Source organism: Haliotis cracherodii, unplaced genomic scaffold, assembly GCF_022045235.1.
Source record: "Haliotis cracherodii isolate W230 unplaced genomic scaffold, xgHalCrac1.p SCAF_32, whole genome shotgun sequence".
NCBI classification, from domain to species: domain Eukaryota; kingdom Metazoa; phylum Mollusca; class Gastropoda; order Lepetellida; family Haliotidae; genus Haliotis; species Haliotis cracherodii.
The window spans coordinates 2,091,787-2,113,175 of NW_027266289.1; the positions used below are offsets into that span (position 1 = coordinate 2,091,787).

General features: G+C 39.5%; 1 protein-coding gene across 1 annotated transcript; it reads right to left on the bottom strand.

The window, feature by feature from the left end:
- Nucleotides 1-9,458: 9,458 nt before the first annotated feature.
- On the bottom strand, nucleotides 9,459-20,724 carry LOC139477258 (scavenger receptor class F member 1-like). The gene is made up of 4 exons (XM_071259809.1): nucleotides 20,673-20,724; nucleotides 18,556-19,437; nucleotides 18,321-18,444; nucleotides 9,459-9,786 (listed from the first exon to the last, which is right to left on the bottom strand). Exons 1-4 carry the CDS (start codon nucleotides 20,722-20,724, stop codon nucleotides 9,459-9,461), a joined length of 1,386 nt encoding a protein of 461 aa, XP_071115910.1.
- Nucleotides 20,725-21,389: the final 665 nt, after the last annotated feature.

Genomic DNA, 21,389 nt, shown 5'->3' on the forward strand with positions numbered 1-21,389 from the left:
ACTTCTACTGTATATATTCATAACGTTAAAGCTTCCTTGTGATACAGCTTCACGGTGAAGGAGCTACTGTATATCGTCATGGAGTTAAGGCTTCGTAGTGATACTGTTACTGTATATATTGATGACTTCATAGCTTCCTGGTGATACAGCTACTGTATATATTCATGATGTTATAGCTTCTTGGTGTTACAGTTACTGTATATATTCATGACGTCATAGCTTCTTGGTGATACAGCTACTGCATATATTGATGACATTATAGCTTCCTGGTGTTACAGCTACTGTATATATTCAATGTGTTATAGATTCATTATGATATAGCTACTGTGTATATTGATAGCTTCCTGGTGATACTGCTACAGCTTCTGTATATATTCATGACGTTATAGCTCCATGCTGATAGAGCTTCTGTATATATTCATGACGTTATAGCTTCCTAGTGATAGAGCTGTACATAGCCATGGAGTTTCTGGCGTCCTTGTGATACTTCAACTGTATATATTCATGATGTTATAGCTTCCTTGTGATACAGCTACTGTGTATATTCATGACGTTATAACTCCAACGGTGATATAGTTACTGTATACATTTATGAAGATATAGCTGTATATATCTATGACGTCATAGGTTCCTGGTGATAGAACTCTTACATATTTTAATGACATTATAGCTTCCTTGTGATACAGCCATTGTATATATTCATGATGTTATACTCCAAAGATGAAAAAGCTACTGTTTATATTCATGATGTTATAGCTTCCTGGTGATATAGATTCTGTACATATTCATGACGTTATAGCTGCTTTGTTATACAGTTGCTGCATACATCCCTGTTTTAGCATCTCCTTAGGCATGACATTGTGTACCCAGTCGGTCGAGGCTCCGCAACTCGGGTTTCGAATTTGTCAGCATCGTCGTGGGTGTTTCCATAATGACCAGGACCAGCATCACCCCCGTCGTTCTTCCTGTGTTAATCTGTTACAAACTGGCATTTACGTTTTGATTAAATAGTCTATATTGCACTGTATCACAGTTGTTGAGTCAGGATCCGGAATTATTTAGTTCGAATCCCCGATTGTTTCTGAATATGATTCTAAATATGTCAACACCATACCCGTATAGCGTCGGGATGTCTTAAAATATCGACATCAGTAAAACAAGCACCACCCGCGGCCAGGAAATTGGAAGATGTGTCTGTGTGTAACTCGTCCTAAATACAGAATACTTGTTATACAACTACTTTTCGTTAGTTTCACACTTACAGGTTGTACAGTTCAGACATAACTGACGTGCATGGTCTACTCAAAGCATCCCTTGTTTTTTTCAGACGCAGTCGACAGGAGAGAGAGCTGGGAAGTCAGCAGGAGCCACATCATGGAGAGATGGATGCACCTGAGACGGGCCGGGAATCGGAACAGGCATACGACGACATCGATATGAATGAGACGGGCCCAGTGATAGTGTATCTGTAGGAACATTTCCACCATGAAATAGATGCGAACGGCATATGCTCTATGCTACACTGTCAAAATATACTAGCCACATAAAGAAACTGTGCACGGAGAAAACATATTCTGGATTGAAATACAACACAGCAAGAACAAAATGATGCAGACGCTGTAGCAGCTGAATGATCGGACCATAAGAAAATGTCAACGGGACCTGAACAACATCTGTTACGATGACGTCAGAAGATCAAAATGGAGTAGGGGATCGAACGACAAAGTCACAAAGTCAATAACGGTATGATATGAACACCCTGTGCGTGAATCACAGCAGTGCATCGGCGACGCATGGAGTCCACCAAATGGGCATGGAAGGCCTGGGGAATGGCCTGCCATATCCTCCTCAAATCCTGTGCCAAGTCACGGACGTTATCTGGAGGATGTGGAAGACGACGCAGACGGCGCTCCATTTCATCCCACACATGCTCTATTGGGGAGAGATCTGGAGTAATTGCAGGCCATGGCAGTAACATGACATTGTTATGGTGAAGGAAATCCATTGCGACCCTAGCCGTGTGAGGACGAGCGTTGTCCTGTTGAAATGTCAATCCCGGTTCATGACGTTGCAGGAAAGGAATGACCACAGGCCTCAGAATCTGATCTCTGTAGCCAAAACCGGTGAGATTGCCCTGAACAACCACCAAAGGGATTCGGTGTCGTGCTGTTATCCCACCCCAAATCATCACAGAGCCACCTCCAAAACGATTCCTCTCCACAATACAGTTGCGTGAATAACGTTCTCCCAAACGCCGGTAGACACGTTGGCGCCCGTCACTGTGGGAAATGTTGAACCTCGATTCATCTGTAAAGACAACATTTCTCCACCATATTCGAGGTTGGCGAACATGATTTCGACACCATCTTAGACGGTTGACTCGATGACGGTGTGTCAGGATGGGACGTATGGCAGGGCGTCGTGGTCGAATCCCGTACTGACGTAAACGATTCCTGACATTGTTGGGATGGATACGGCGCAGTCCAGGAATTGTCTGGGACGTCGTTACTGCCGTTTGGAACCTGTGTCGGAGATGTGTAACTCGAATCCATCTGTCCTGTCTTGGCGTCGTTACTCGGGGACGTCCTGAACGTGGGTGGCCGGCAGCGTCATTTGTGTTCTGATAACGCCTCACCAATGCCGATATCGTGTTACGATGGCATTGGAAATGTGTTGCCACCTGTTGTTGCCTCATTCCCGCTCGGATCATTCCAATGGCTTCATGACGCTGTGCAGCTGTCAATCTTGGCATGATTTGCTTGTGATATGCTTGTGTCTGCGCCTGAGAATTTTTGAATTTTTGAATGACCACAGATCATGCTTTCCAAAGTGACAGCGAATTTTGAGTTGCACATGCTGTGTACAGCTGCACAGGATGCACGTGCAGTAACACATTGCACGTCCATATGCCCCCACCAATGACGTCATATCGCATGGCACGTGCATGAGCGTTTGAATGTCTCCAATAATTGCTGTGTTCAAACCTATCTTTCATATATGGACGGTGTGCCCTTACATCTATATTTTCTCCGTGCACAGTTTCTTTATGTGGCTAGACTACATGTCACCATGGTGTTTGCATCACATGATACTGTAGTTGCTGTCTTATTGGATCAAGATGTTTTCATCTTATTAATCGTGTCCCACATCTAGAGATCTTGGCGACGCGATCTCACTTCAGAGGTGCAATCCTCAGTTGTGTGAGGATTCAGTTATCTTTGACACGTTGAGACAGAATGATAATGCTCTGACTAGTTACAATAGTCGAGTCCTGTAAATGCAGACTAGTCGGAGCGTGTGTACAAAGTTGTAAAAGCAAATGATTTGACAACAAGTTGCTGGATACGCATTTTATGTAACTTCCAAATCCTGAACAGATCAGAAAGTTTTAGAATCAAGTGAAAACATTATGGTACCAGTGCAGGGTGTTGACCATGCTGGCCTTACATGTGACATTATTGATATGTCACTTATGCCAAGATGTGTGATCATGCACTTAATGTAGTTATGCTTACATATAATGGTTATGTTGTTTGCGGCTATTCATGTGGGGCAGCCAGACTTCAGAGGACAGCTGGGTGGGACAGATTGATCCTTGTAAAGCTTGTGTGAGTGGCAGGTGTTTCCCATCGAACAGGAATGCTCTCGAACATCTGGTGTCACCACTGATTTTTAATTATATGTTTGTTCCCTCACGTATGTGTTAACAATCATGTGTAATGTATGCATTACAACGTAATGATGTTTTTAATCTTATAAGAGAATATTTCCTGTTTTGTCTTTCCTCATCATGTTTTAAATGAATGAATGTAAATGTAACTTTCAAATATTGCATTTTGTATTCAATATATCATTTCCCTATGTGGCTAACGTGCGTTTTGCCGACACTTTCCACGCAAGAACAGTCAGGATACATTAGGTTACGAGACACACAGGCACAGATACTGTAGTTTCATGTTGGCAAGAATCACGATGGGATACGAATGATGTTATATTTTCCTGTTATTTCACCTTATCGGTGGGGACACGGGGGGGGGGGGGGGGGGGGGGGGGGGGGGGGGGGGTGTCGAGGAGTCGGAAATTCGACGTGCAGAGTTACGTCCCTTGCGCACGAATCCCGGTTCTCCCCGATTATGATTCTGAATCGGGGGGGGGGGGGGGGGGGGGGGGGATTAGGGGTGGGGGGTTGGGTTGTTGTGGCGCTTAACTCTGAAATGCACATCAAGCTATTTCCCATCACCTAAGATTGAGTGAGTGAGTGAGTGAGTGAGTGAGTGAGTGAGTGAGTATGTTCTACGTCGCTGTTAGCAATATTCTAGCAATATCACGGCGTGGGACAGCAGAAATGGGATTCACACATTGTAGCCATGTTGGGAATCGAACCTGGGTCTTCGGCGTGACACTTTAACCACAAGGCTACCCGACACACACACATCTCCCCACCCCCACCCCCCCCAACCCCAACCCCACCCCCAACCTACGAAGTGGATAGAACATCATGCTAAGCTCATTTGTTGTTTCTATTTGATCTAAGAAGCACATCAAACCAGATGTGTATGAAATACATAATAATAAATGCATGATTTCATAAAGTTTCATTTCATTATTGGGTTTTACCATACGGAAGGAAACTTCAAGCTGCTCTTGTTAGTGTTGGAGTGGCCGTCGTGACACAGGACGAGGATTATGCATTGCTATTGAATGTCAAATGGGTCTTTCCTGAACGGTATTCATATCAGCGGACTGACATTGCGTCAATGCAAAACGCCTTGTTCGTAGGGGAATCATCAATTATGGCTGTGGTATCACCTTTTCTCCAAATTGTAACATGTTATCTTTGTCTTTAGTAATCTGAATACAGGAATTACAGTTGCAGTAAACATTATTATGTATGCAGGTGATACAGTACAACTTGACACAACAACCGGTTCCTGTGTCTGCTGTATTTAGCGCCGGTCACTGATTTAGTTTATGGAAAATATTCTTAAACGTTTCCATATTCTCTTCAGTAAAAGTGGAATCGTATTTTTGTGTTTTTAGTAACTAAACACTGTAAAGAATCAGTGTAAGATACATCTTGAGATATGAACATTATTCGTTGTATCGGCTTTTACTCAACAACTCCAGTGGAGATTTTGTCAGATATTGACTTAAAGCAAAAGTTTTAGTTTCGAATATTGAGGTGTAGAACTTTGGGGATGGAAAATGTCCTGCATTGGGCATGTGTATAACACACCGGAAGGAATGCCATTAAACTGGGCCGAACGAGACTATGTGGTGATGTTAAATGTATGGAGGTTGATCAATAAACATTATATACACACAGAGAGAGAATCAATATGATATCAAACCTGGAAGCTAGTGGAATGCCTTGCCACATAAGTTAGCAATGGTCAACAGTGAAACATGTGGTAGATACAGAAGAAAGCATATTCTGTAATGTATTCTTTGGTTGATTAAGACAATCAGGCAATCACGTTGTACGAGCAGGCTCATTCCCGGTAAATCTACAGGTTAACGTTGAATATAAGGGTTGCCATCTGGCTTCATTCAACTTGTCAATACCACCGAGACTGTCAACAAGTCCTTTGACAGCCTTTGGCAGTGGTGATGAGTAGGTCAAGTTCAGACACATACAAGTGGGGCGGAGAGGTTTTAATTTGTATCAGTATACTTGGCTGGGGCAATTGCCTACTTATCAATAAGTTTGAATGAAGTTTGTTAAGAAGTTAATAAGGTTGTTTGCAACTTTTTCTATAACTCGTGACCCCTACTTCTTCCAGCAAAGTAAAAATTTACCAATCAATCATTCAAAAACACCATAGTTTCAAACAAGAAAGTCACTTGTTGTTTTTAGTGAACTTGTCACAGTTATATGCCTCGAATTGTTTTCTTCAGTTTGTAAGTTCTTCCCGAAAAGTGTACTGACGTTTACTCAAAACATGTTTTATGTAAAAGGGAAATTTCTGATAAAGTAAAAGTACGCTTTCTATTTCAATATATCGATATCACCACCATGGTACTTTAGCACGCTTATTTCACGTTTTTTGACATGGACGTTTACCAAACTATAACAGAAAAAAAGTTGTTTGCTGGAACATTTTCAAAACCCGACAATTTCAAAGACAGATTTTACTTGGTATGTTCCAGGTATGTGGAAACTATGACAACTCAAAATGGCTAAGAACAAGAGGGTGTGTTGTGAAATTCAGATTTGTAAATTTTCCTTCTTTGACATATTGTTGTAAAAATATATATTTCTCCAAAGCTTGCTGGTTATTTTCTAGATATTGAATACCCTGTATCGTTTGTCCAGTAAGGTTGGCAATCGTGTTTGAAACCTACATATGTTGCTACTTCATTCAACTCGTATTAAGATATTTCATATAAAATGCTGGTGATAGCCTCTATATAATTGCTATCTGTATCTAACAAAGACAATAAATTCGTACTACAGTTAGCTACTGCTCGGTAATAAAAAATATATGTTTACGTTGCAATTTCCGATGTAATCATTAGCGAGGATCCAGTGTTGTTATGCTGATTGAAATGAAATATTGTCCGCGATTTGCTAGAAAGCCATACCATGTAACAAATTACCGTCTTCCTGGGTGTGTTATGGTTTGACAGATTCACATTGCATTGATGGGTATCAAATAAAAATATAACACTAATAGTAAAAGCAATGCTTTATTAGGTAATGATGAAAATAAGCTAATTAAATGGAACTTTGACATTTCATGGGGTGTAACAATACAACAATACAATTCACTACTCTGCATGAGGATGACATTTACTAGCCTGGAGTATGATGACATTCACCATCCTCCATTATGATGACATTCACTAGCCTGGATTATGATGAAATTCACTATCCCGGAGCATCATCACATTCACTAACCTGGAGTATGATGACATTCACTAGGCTGTGATATGATGACATTCACAAGCCTGGATTATCATGACATTCACTAACTTGGAGTATGATGACATTCACTAGCTTGGAGTATGAGGACATTCACTAACCTGGAGTATGATGACATTCTCTAGCTTGGATTATGATGACATTCTTTAGCCTGGAGTATGATAAAATTCAGTAGCCTGGAGTATGATGACATTCAACAGCTTGGAGTATGATGACATTCACCAGCTTGGATTTTGATGACATTCTTTAACCTGGAGTATGATAAAATCCAGTAGCCTGAATTATGATGACAGTCATTAGACTACGTTATCATGACATTCACTAGGCTGGATTTTTATGACATTCACTGGGCTGGATTATGATGACATTCTCTAGGCTGGAGTATGATGACATTCACTAGCCTGCATTATGATGGCATTCTCTAGGCTGGAGTATGATGACATTCACTATCCTGCATTATGATGACATTCACTAGCCTGGAGTATGATGACATTCACTAGCCTGGATTATGATGATATTTACTAGCCTTGATGATGATGAAATCCACTAGCCTGGAGTATGATGACATTCACCAGCCTGGAGTATAATGACATTCACTAGTCTCATTATGATGACATTCATTACACTACATTATGATAAAAACATTCACTAGTCTGGAGTATGATGACATTCACTATCCTGCATTATGATGACATTCATTACGCTGGATCATGTAGACATTCACCAGGCTGAAGTATGATGACATTCATTATCCTGCATTATGACGACATTCACTAATCTGGAGAATGATGACATTCAATAGGCTGGAGTATGATGACATTCACTAGCCTGGATTATGATGACATTCTCTAGCCTGGAGAATGATGACATTCACTAGGCTGGAGTATGATGACATTCACTAGCCTGCATTATGACGACATTCACAAGCCTGCATTATGACGACATTTACTAGCCTGGATTATGATGACATTCAGTAGTCTGGAGAATGATGACATTCAATAGGCTGGAGTATGATGACATTCACTAGCCTGGATAATGATGACATTCACTAGGCTGGAGAATGATGACATTCACTAGGCTGGAGTATGATGACATTCACTAGCCTGCATTATGACGGCATTCACTAGCCTGCATTATGACGACATTCACTAGCCTGGATTATGATGACATTCAGTAGTCTGGAGAATGATGACATTCAATAGGCTGGAGTATGATGACTTTCACTAGCCTGTATTATGATGACATTCAATAGCCTGCATTATGATGACATTCAATAGGCTGGAGTATGATGACATTCACTAGCCTGGATTATGATGACATTCACTAGGCTGGAGTATTATGACATTTACTATCCTGCATTATGATGATATTTACTAGCCTCGATTATGATGATGATGATATTCACTAGATTATATTATGATGACATTTATTAACATCATGCGGACTAGGGTGGATTATGATGACATTCACAAGACTGCATTATGATTAAACTCACTAGCCATTAGTAGTCCATAGAAAAACAATAGTCACTCTTGATGCTGTCTATGAATCGTCTGTTTAAAATAGAAAACTGTAAATCCTGCACAAGTCAAACGAGAGATAAACTGTTGAGATGTTGTCATCCCTGGAACTTCAAAAATCAAAAAATCAAATCAAAGCACAAACACAAACACAGAGTGCAAAAACTAACAAACAAATGTAGCAATTAGAAAAATAAAACAAATAAACCCATTCTGTAACATGTTTGGCAAATAGCGACGACAATCAGTGGTGTAAAAATGAAAAGGATAAAACATGTCACATAATTGTCGTGACAAATCATCATTCAGTACCTGTTGACGAGGTACTCACGTGGTCATATCCAAAGTGTTATACAACTTCTCATACCCGGAAATAATTTCATTAATATCAACAGCGAGGCAAAGTATACACAAAAGGAAACTGTTTCGGAAAACGTTCATCCCGAGGCGGGGAGACCGTAGTCCATCAAGCAGGTTGCGACTGTAGCTAGCACGTGACCTTTACAGTGTAAAGATCAATAGTCAGAGTCATCTTTTCAGCCACAGGCCGGATTGACTCTTCTTGTCAGTGACAATCAGTAATTAGGACTACAGGGACTTGTATAGGGTATAGGAAGGAGGGGTTTGATGAACAATACCCAAAACGTCTGTCTAATGTCGATATATATGTGTTGATAATTATTGCATTTTGCTCAAGAAATGAAATGTCAAATGTCAGTTTTAGCAAAGTAATTGAACCAGCAAAGTAAAATGAAAATCATGACACGTCTTTTTTCATATTTTTCAAAAGGATTGACAGTATGATAAAATCAACATTTCTTACTTGAAACATGGAACTAATAATCATGACAATCAAAAAATCATGAGGAAGAAATTGTGTTTGAGAGTTGTTTCTATACATTGTTTTTTTTTTCTATGTTGGGTTTTGTCCAATTTTGATCAATTACTTTAGATTTAACTTGATACCAAAATGCAAATCCGTTGTAAACTGAGCATGTAGTGGTTACAGTGTATCACTCTTCTATTGGAGGTTCATAGTTCACTACTGTTTCCGGAACATCAACAAGAACCGGTCGCATGAGGTGAGTGTACGTGTTCTCGTCAACACCTGACTCCTCTGATGTAGCAGCAGCACTGTCTGCACTATCGCAGTCTGGTGCAAAGCAATCTGCCAGAACAGGTATGGCAAGGGCAGCTCCAGTTACCGAATCGTCTCCTCTTATCCCTGGCAGCTCACACATGATGTCCACATCTTCGTCTCTGATTTCACAGTAGTCCGGGGGTACCTGGACCTCATCACTTGGTGCTTCACTTGGAATTATTCCCTGTATTGTATGCTGTCTGTGAAAGAGAACATATGCATAAGTTTGTTTGTTTGTTTGTTTGCTGTTTAACGCCATGGCCTCTCTCTGAAGAAACAAGGGATGCTTTGAGTTCACTATGCACCTCAGTTATATCTACATTTGTATAAACTGTACAACATGTAAGTGTCCAAGATACGAAACAGGTGGTATCACAACTATAAGAATTCTGTCTTTAGAGACACAAAAACATCTTCCTGGCCTTGGGTGGTGCTTGTTTTACCAACGTCGATGTTGTAAGACATCCAGACTGTTAAGGGTATGGTACTGACATATATAGGATCATAAACAGAAACAATCGGGGATTCGAACAAATTAATTCCGGATCCTGAGTCAACAAATGTGATATTCAGACTTACAACAATTTATGCAATGCAATATAGACTATATAATCAAAACGTAAATGCCAGTTTGTGATAGATACAAAGATGATGCTGGTCATTATGGAAACACCCAGATGATGCTGACAAACTAAGGCCAACCTGGGATTCGAACCCGAGTTGCGGCGCCTCGAACGACTAGGGTACACAATGTCATGCCTAGCGAGATGTTACCAGGAAGTTATAACGCCATGACCATAAGCAGTATCAATATCACTAAGAAACTATAGCTATATGGATATATAGATTACCTCTATCACTAGAACGCCATAACGTCATGAATATATACAGTACATCTATCACCAGGAAGCTATAACGTCATGAATATGTACAGTAACTGTATCACCAGGGAGCTATAACGTCATGAATATACACAGTAACTATATCACCAGGGAGTCATAACATCATTGATATATAGAGTACCGCTATCACTAGGAAGCCATAATGTCATGAATATATACAGAGTACCTCTATCACTAGGAAGCTATAACGTCATCAATATATATAGATTACCTCTATCACTAGGAAGCCATAACGTCATGAATAAATAGAGTACCTCTATCACTAGGAAGCCATAACGTCATGGATATATACAGTGTACATCTATCCCCAGGAAGCTATAACGTCATGGATATATGCAGTACCTCTATCACCAGGAAGCCATAACGTCATGAATATATACAGAGTACCTTTATCACCAGGAAGCTATAACGTCATGAATATATATAGAGTACCTCTATCACTAAGAAGCCATAACGTCATGAATATATAGAGTACCTCTATAACTAGGAAGCCTTAACGTCATGAATAAATACAGTAGGTGTATCACCAGGAAGCTATAACGTCATGAATATATACAGTAACTGTATCACCAGGAAGCTATAATGTCATGAATATACAGAGTAACTATATCACCAGGGACTCATAACATTATGGATATATAGAGTACCACTATCACTAAGGAGCCATAATGTCATGAATATATACAGAGTACCTCTATCACTAGGATACAATAACGTCATGAATATATACAGTAACTGTATCACCAGGGTGCCATAACGTCATCAATATACACAGTAACCATATCACCAGGGAGTCATAACATCATTGATATATAGAGTACCTCTATCACTAGGAAGCTATAACGTCATGAATATATACAGAGTACCTCTATCACTAGGAAGCCATAACGTCATGAATGTATACAGTAGCTGTATCACCAGGAAACTATAACATCATGGCTATATGCGGTAGCTCTATCACAAGGAAGCTATAACGTCATGGCTATATGCAATAGCTGTATCACCAGGAAGCCATAACGTCATGAATGTATACAGCAGCTGTTTCATCAGGAAGCTATAACGTCATGAATATATAGAGTACATCTATCACCAGGAAGCTATAACGTCATGAATATATAGAGTACATCTACCCCCAGGAAGCTATAACGTCATGAATATATACAGAGTACATCTATCACCAGGAAGCTATAACGTCATAAATATATAGAGTACATCTATCACCAGGAAGCTATAACGTCATGATTATATAGAGTACATCTATCACCAGGAAGCTATGACGTCATGAATATATACAGTAACTGTATCACCAGGAAGCTATAACGTCATAAATATACACTGTAGCTACATCACCAGGAAGCTATAACGTCATGAATATATACACAAGCTGTATCACCAGGGAGCTATAACGTCATGAATATATACAGTAGGTGTATCACCAGGAAGCTATAACGTCATGAATATATACAGTAACTGTATCACCAGGGAGCTATAACGTCATGAATACACACAGTAACTATATCACCAGGGAGTCATAACATCATGGATATATAGAGTACCGCTATCATTAGGAAGCCATAATGTCATGAATATATACAGAGTACCTCTATCACTAGGATACTATAACGTCATGAATATATACAGTAACAGTATCTTCAGGGAGCTATAACGTCATGAATATAAACAGTAATTATATCACCAAGGAGTCATAACATCATGGATATATACAGAGTGCCTCTATCACTAATATATACAGTAACAGTATCTTCAGGGAGCTATAACGTCATGAATATAAACAGTAATTATATCACTAGGAAGCCATAATGTCATTTATATATACAGAGTGCCTCTATCACTATGAAGCCATAACGTCATGAATATATAGAGTACATCTATCACCAGGAAGCTATAACGTCATGGATATCTACAGTAGCTGCATTACCAGGAAGCTATAACGTCATGAATATATACAGTAGCTGCATCACCAGAAAGCTATAACGTCATGAATATATACAGTAGCTGCATCACCAGGAAGCTATAACGTTTTGAATATATACAGTAGCCGCATCACCAGGAAGCTATAACGTCATGAATATATACAGTAGCTGCATCACCAGGAAGCTATAACGTCATGGATATATGCAGTACCTCTATCACCAGGAAGCCATAACGTCATGAATATATACAGAGTACCTCTATCACCAGGAAGCTATAACGTCATGGATATATACAGAGTACCTCTATAACTAGGAAGCTATTACGTCATGAATATTTACAGTAGCTGCATCACCAGGAAGCTATAACGTCATGAATATATACAGTAACTGTATCGCCAGGAAGGGATAACGTCATGAATATATACAATAACTGTATCACCAGGAAGCTTTAACGTCATGAATATAGTCAGACGATTTTGCATCGTGGAGATATAATGTCATGAATATAATCAGAAGATTTTGCATCGTGGAGATATAACATCATGAATATATACAGTAACTATTTCAAAAAGGATCTATAACGTCATGGCTATATGCAGTAGCTGTATCACCAGGATCAATAACGTCTGAATATATATAGTACCTCTATCACTATGAAGCCATAGCTTCAGGAATATATAGAGTACCCCTATCACTAGGAAGCCATTACGTCATGAATATATAGAGTACATCTATTACCAGGAAGCTATAACGTCATGAATATATAGAGTACCTCTAACACCAGGAAGCTATAACATCATGAATATATAGAGTACATCTATTACCAGGAAGCTATAACGTCATGAATATATAGAGTACCTCTAACACCAGGAAGCTATAACATCATGAATATATAGAGTACCTCTATCACTAGGAAGCCATATCGTCATGAATATATAGAGTACCTCTATCACTTGGAAGCCATAACGTCATGAATATATACAATAACTGTATCACTAGGAAGTCATATCGTCATGAATATATACAGAGTACCTCTATCACTAGGAAGCCATAACGTCATGGATATATACAGAGTACCTCTATCACTAGGAAGCCATATGGTCATGAATATATACAGAGTAACTGTATCACTAGGAAGCCCTATCGTCATGAATATATAGAGTACCTCTATCACCAGGAAGCTATAACGTCATGAATATATACAGTAGCTGCATCACCAGGGAGTCATAACGTCATGAATATATACAATAACTCTATCACTAGGAAGCCATAACGTCATGAATATATACAATAACTGTATCACTAGGAAGCCATAACGTCATGAATATATACAATAACTGTATCACTAGGAAGTCATATCGTCATGAATATATACAGAGTACCTCTATCACTAGGAAGCTATAACGTCATGACTAAATAGAGTAGCTGCATCACCAGGGAGCCATAACGTCATGGATATAATGAGTACCTCTATCACTAGGAAGCCCTATCGTCATGAATATATAGAGTACCTTTTTCACCAGGAAGCTATAACGTCATGAATATATACAGTAGCTGCATCACCAGGGAGTCATAACGTCATGAATAAATACAGAGTACCTCTATCACTAGGAAGCCATATCGTCATTAATATATACAGAGTACCTGTATCACTAGCAAGCTATAACGTCATGGATATATAGAGTACCTCTAACACCAGGAAGCTATAGCATCATGAATATATAGAGTACCTCTATCACTAGGAAGCCATATCGTCATGAATATATAGAGTACCTCTATCACTAGGAAGCCATAACGTCATGAATATATACAATAACTGTATCACTAGGAAGTCATATCGTCATGAATATATACAGAGTACCTCTATCACTAGGAAGCCATAACGTCATGGATATATACAGAGTACCTCTATCACTAGGAAGCCATATGGTCATGAATATATACAGAGTAACTGTATCACTAGGAAGCCATATCGTCATGAATATATAGAGTACCTCTATCACCAGGAAGCTATAACGTCATGAATATATACAGTAGCTGCATCACCAGGGAGTCATAACGTCATGAATATATACAGAGTACCTCTATCACTAGGAAGCCATAACGTCATGAATATATACAATAACTGTATCACTAGGAAGTCATATCGTCATGAATATATACAGAGTACCTCTATCACTAGGAAGCTATAACGTCATGACTAAATAGAGTAGCTGCATCACCAGGGAGCCATAACGTCATGGATATAATGAGTACCTCTATCACTAGGAAGCCCTATCGTCATGAATATATAGAGTACCTTTTTCACCAGGAAGCTATAACGTCATGTAAATATATACAGTAGCTGCATCACCAGGGAGTCACAACGTCATGAATAAATACAGAGTACCTCTATCACTAGGAAGCCATATCGTCATTAATATATACAGAGTACCTGTATCACTAGCAAGCTATAACGTCATGGATATATAGAGTACCTCTATCACTAGGAAGCCATAACGTCATGAATATATACAGAGTACCTCTATCACCAGGAAGCTATAACGTCATGAATATATATTGCTATAAATATATACAGCAGCTTTGTCACTAAGAAGCTATAACTTCATGAATAAATACCGTAGCTATATCACCAGTAAGATTCTACATCATACATATATAGAGTTTCTATATCACCAGAAATCTATAACGTTATTAATTTATACAGTAGCTATATCACTAAGAAGCTATCACGATGTACATATATACATAAGCTATAACACCGGGAAGATTTTACATTATAAATATATAAAGTTCCTGTATCACCAGGAAGCTATAACGTCATGAGTATGTCAGTCGCTACACCACCACGTATACAATAGCTATATCAACGGGAAACAATAACGTTCCTACATCACCAGCAAACTATAACATCATCAATATATACCTTACCGATATGGCCAGAATGTTATAACATCGTAAATATATACAGTAGCTATAACACTATGAAGAATTTCTCTATCAATATATACAGTTCCTATATCACCAGTAAGATATGTAATATAACAGCAGGAGGCTATAACATCGTAAATATATACACTAGCTATATCATGATCACCAGAAATGTTAAACGTCATCACTTTATACACTATATATATCACTAAGAAGGTATCACGTCATGAATGTATACAGAAGGTATATCACCAGAAACCTAGAATGTTGTGAATATATACAGCAGCTATAACACCAGGAAGTGATAACGTCAAGAAGATATGCAATATGTATAGCACCAAGGAGCTTTAACGTTATGAATATAAGCAGTAGCTATATCACCTGGAAGCTATTACGTCATGAATATTTACAGTAGCTATATCACAAGGAAGCTATAACGTCATAAATATATACAGAAGGTGTATCATCAGGAAGCTATAACGTCATGAATATATACAATAACTGTATCACCAGGAAGCTATAAAGTCATGGCTATATGCAGTAGCTGTATCACCAGGAAGCCATAAGGTCATGAATGTATACAGCAGCTGTATCACCAGGAAGCTATAACGTCATGGCTATATGCAGTTGCTGTATCACAAGGAAGCTATAACGTCATGAATATAAGCAATAACTGTATCACCAGGAAGCTATAACGTCATGAATATAAGCAATAACTGTATCACCAGGAAGCTATAACGTCATGAATATATCCAGTGGCTGAATTGCCAGGTAGATATGACGTCGGGAATATGAAAAGTAGCTTTTTAATCGTGGGGCTATAACGTCATGAACATAGAACATAGATATATCATCAGAAAAGGTATAACGTCTTGAAAATATTAAGTAATGCATCACATCACCAGGAACCTTTTACATTATGAATATACAGAGTAGCTCTATCACCATGAAGATATAACGTCATGAATATAGTCAGAAGATTTTGCATCGTGGAGATATAATGTCATGAATATAATCAGAAGATTTTGCATCGTGGAGATATAATGTCATGAATATATACAGTAGCTCTGTCACCATGAAGATATAACGTCATGAATATATACAGTAACTATTTCAAAAAGGATCTATAACGTCATGGCTATATGCAGTAGGTGTATCACCAGGATCTATAACGTCATGGCTATATGCAGTAGCTGTATCACCAGGAAACTATAACGTCATGGCTATATGCAGTAGCTGTATCACCAGGAAACTATAACGTCATGGCTATATGCAGTAGCTGTATCACCAGGAAGCCATAAGGTCATGAATGTATACATCAGCTGTATCACCAGGAAGCTATAACGTCATGAATATATAGAGTACCTCTATCACTAGGAAGCCATAACGTCATGAATGTATAAAGTAGCTGTATCACCAGGAAACTATAACGTCATGGCTATATGCAGTAGCTGTATCACCAGGAAGCTATAACGTCATGGCTATATGCAGTAGCTGTATCACCAGGAAGACATAAGGTCATGAATGTATACAGCAGTTGTATCACCAGGAAGCTATAACGTCATGAATATATAGAGTACATCTATCACCAGGAAGCTATAACGTCATTAATATATACAGTAACTGTATCACCAGGGAGCTATAACGTCATGAATATATACACAAGCTGTATCACCAGGGAGCTATAACGTCATGAATATATACACAAACTGTATCACCAGGGAGCTATAACGTCATGAATATATACAGAAGCTCTATCACCAGGAAGCTATAACGTCATGAATATATACAGGAGCTACATCACCATGAAGCTATAACATCATGAATATATACAGAAGCTGTATCACCAGGAAGCCATAACTCCATGACGATATATAGTAGCAGTATCACTATGAAGCTTTAACGTCATGAACATATACAGAAGCTGTATCACCAGGGAGCTATAACGTCATGAATATATACAGAAGCTGTATCACCAGGGAGCTATAACGTCATGAATATATACAGAAACTCTATCACCAGGGAGCTATAACGTCATGAATATATACAGTAGCTACATCACCATGAAGCAATAACTCTATGACGATATACAGTAGCACTATGACGAGGAAGCTATAATATCATCAATATTCACAGTAGCTATATCATCATGAATCTATAACATCATGAATATATACAGTAGCTGTAACACCAGGAAGCTATAACGTCATCAATATATGTAGTTGAAGTATCACAAGTAAGCTATGACGTCATGAATATAATCAGTAGCTGTATCACAAGGAAGCTATAACGTCATCAATATATACAGTAGCTGTATCACCAGGAAACTTTGACGTCATGAATATATACAGTAGTCGTATTACCAGGAAGCTATGAAGTCATGAATATATACAGTAGCAGTATCACCAGGAAGCATTGATGTCATGAATATATACAGCAGCTGTATCACCATGAAGCTATAAGATCATGAATATAATCAGTAGCTTTTTCATCGCGGGGTGTAACGTCATGAATATATATGCTTTTTATATCACGAGGAAGCTGTAACACCATTATTATACAGTAGCTCTATTACCGGGAAGTTATATCATATTCGTACACACAAACGAAAACATCTAAGACGACATTAAATGAAATCATTCTTCTCAAAGGACCTGGGGCACGGGTGGCCCAGTCGTCTAAGGCGCCGCGATTCGCTGTGCAGAGTTGCGTCACTTCGGGCTTTCCTCCCACATTAAGCTGACACGCCGCGATATAACTGGAATACTGTTAAAAGCGGCGTTCATCCCAACTCACTCACTCACTCTCAAAGGACCCCTTAAAATCAATTCTCTTGTGTGGCCGTTACAAGGTGTGTTTACCGGCAGCCATCATTTAACTGTAGCACTTACCCCTGTTGACGACCCATACGTGTTACTGTCCGTGTGAGCGAGGATACAGAAAAGGTATACTGAGACAATCACTAACCTTGGCATCCTAACACGCCTGCGGCAACAGATCGTCACTGACACCACGCTGCCAACCACAAAAAACAACAGCGATGTCAGTAGGGTAGCTAGCTGTATGCCACTGTGTCTTCTACTGGTGTCCTCTGTAAGTTTTAAGGACATGGTTGTATTTGAGTTTCGTATAGCTTAATAACTGAACTGATTACAGATTTAAGCCACTAGTAAATCAGGAAGCATTTTAGTACTATAGTTACCTTTGTTGCAATACTCCACTCTCAGACATTCCGCTATAGAACAGTTGAACGCACAGGTAGAATCGCACTTCGGTTCAGTCAGGTGGCAGCCTTTGGTGCAGGTACCAGTCATTTGATCACAGACACCATCAAGACACACTTCACACGTGTGCTGGCAGAGTCCACCATAGAAGCCACGTGTACATCCGTCTGTACACTTCCCGCTGTCAGACTGACATGTGTTGTGTCCACAGTTAGGACTGCATGGAGAAGAGCACTGTAGACCAAACCAGCCCTCTCGACATCCATGAATGCAGTCTCCACTCGTCCCGAAACAGACACGTGAATCATTATCAGTTGAAATGTTGGTGTCAGGTCCACACTTTTCACTGCACCTCTTGTTGCAGAAAGTGCCATAATATCCAGGAAGACAGCCATCTTCGCATCCATGTTCACAGAATCCTAGGCAGTGATTACAGGAAGACGCACAGTTTGGACCAACGTATTCAGGTCGGCACTCCTTGCACAATCCTGTCATCCCGTTGCAGGACTTACATCTACTTGAACACGTCTTACAGCCAGTACCGTAGTAGGAGTCTACACACCCAGACACACAGGAGGAGCCCAGCTGACAATATCCTCCATCACAACCACCTGGACATGCTGTACAGCCACCTCCTGGACTACCACAGCGCACGTTGCACCCAGAGCCTTGATATCCAGGGACACAACCCTCAATGCAGGCACTGATGCCGGAGAGTGACAACTGGCAAGAGTGATTTCTGCAGTTCTTACTGCATACTGATCTGCACATCTGATCAAAATACCCAGGGTCACAGTCTGTGAGGCAACGCCCTGCTCTGTCACAGTCTGAACAGTGCTGGTTGTCCTTGCACTGGTCGGCTGAAATTATCAAAAATAATATTATGTATATGACATGTAAACAAACATACTGTCATGCGACGCTATTCTTGATTGTACATGAACTCAATATTCACTGTAGAGGGTTTACCAATATCATTCATTGTAGAGATAGTAGCAATACCATTCACTATAGAGGATGTAGAATTACCGTTCACTATCGAGGGTGTAGCAATACCATTCACTGTACACAGGTGTAGCAATACCATTCACAGTCTAGGGTGTAGCAATGTCATTCACTGTCGAGGGTGCAGCAATACCATTCACTACAGACGACATGTAGAATACCGTTCACTGTATACAGGTGTAGCAATACCATTCACTGTACACAGGTGTAGCAATACCATTCACTGTACACAGGTGTAGCAATACCGTTCACTATCGAGGGTGTAGCAATACCATTCACTGTACACAGGTGTAGCAATAACATTCACTGTCGAGGGTGTAGCAATACCGTTCACTATAGACCATGTAGTTATACCATTCACTATCGAGGATGTAGCAATGTCATTCACTGTCGAGGGTGTAGCAATACCATTCACTACAGACGATGTAGAATACCGTTCATTGTATACAGGTGTAGCAATACCATTCACTGTACACATGTGTAGCAATACCATTCACTGTACACAGGTGTAGCAATACCATTCACTGTACACAGGTGTAGCAATACCGTTCACTATCGAGGGTGTAGCAATACCATTCACTGTACACAGGTGTAGCAATAACATTCACTGTCGAGGGTGTAGCAATACCGTTCACTATAGACCATGTAGTTATACCATTCACTATCGAGGATGTAGCAATGTCATTCACTGTCGAGGGTGTAGCAATACCATTCACTACAGACGATGTAGAATACCGTTCATTGTATACAGGTGTAGCAATACCATTCACTGTACACATGTGTAGCAATACCATTCACTGTACACAGGTGTAGCAATACCGTTCACTATCGAGGGTGTTGCAATACCGTTCACTGTCGAGAGTGTAGCAACACCATTCACTGTCGAGAGTGTAGCAATACCATTCACTGTACATAGGTGTAGCAATACCATTCACTGTACACAGGTGTAGCAATACCATTCACTGTATACATGTGTAGCAATACCATTCACTCTACACAGGTGTAGTAATACCGTTCACTGTACATAGATGTTGCATATGGCATGGAGTGATAAGTTCAAGGCAGAATACAGAATCTATTCTTGTCTCACCTTGTGCAGAAATAACCAAAGATGCAAGACACAGAATCAGCCACACTGTCATCGTTATCCTGAAATGAAATAGATAACAGTAAACGAGTGCCTGGTAAGTGTGTCACTTGTGCCCAATCCATTTGATTGTTTCGCAGTATTTACTATCAATAGTGTATTGCAGAACCAGGACACAAGCTGTGTGCTCTAAATGCTAATTTCACTTAAGTTGCCTAACAAATATAACACGGGATTAAGGGGTAATGTGTTTCTTTAATTATGGAAATTCCATTAACAATTCCTGTTGTTATTTAAAAAGTCATAATGAGAGGGTGGTGCGATGTTTATGCCTCACCAGGAAACAACATAATTGTTTTGTGTTTACCTTTATCTTAAAGTTCAAATCAGCCGATGTCGTTATACGTTGTCCGTCGCCATTCCTTCCATCAGTCGAAAAGTTTCATTTTCATAACCAAACACGCATTAGGTCTGTGAAGTTAAAACTGTATGGGTGATTGTTTTTTTTGCAAATCCATCGACGAATTTCGATCTGACTAATGTGAGCCTGTGGTATGTGCAACATCATATAATTCGTTCTCGAGCGGGTTTTCTTGCTTTATATCTCACGCTAATACCAGAGTTATTGCATTTGTGACAACAGCATGGTTCAATACAATTTTGATTCCTTTTGTAGAATGGCCTTCACGGTTGATATATGGAAAATGCCATTTCTGCCTA

Bases quoted from the DNA above. Each gene is read 5' to 3' on its own strand.
- LOC139477258 (XM_071259809.1), bottom strand. From the start codon at position 20,724: ATGACAGTGTGGCTGATTCTGTGTCTTGCATCTTTGGTTATTTCTGCA. The intron at 19,438-20,672 runs GTGAGACAAGAA...TGATAATTTCAG, and splicing joins TTTGGTTATTTCTGCACAAG to CCGACCAGTGCAAGGACAAC. The intron at 9,787-18,320 runs GTTAGTGATTGT...TCTCTTTCACAG, and splicing joins AGGCGTGTTAGGATGCCAAG to ACAGCATACAATACAGGGAA.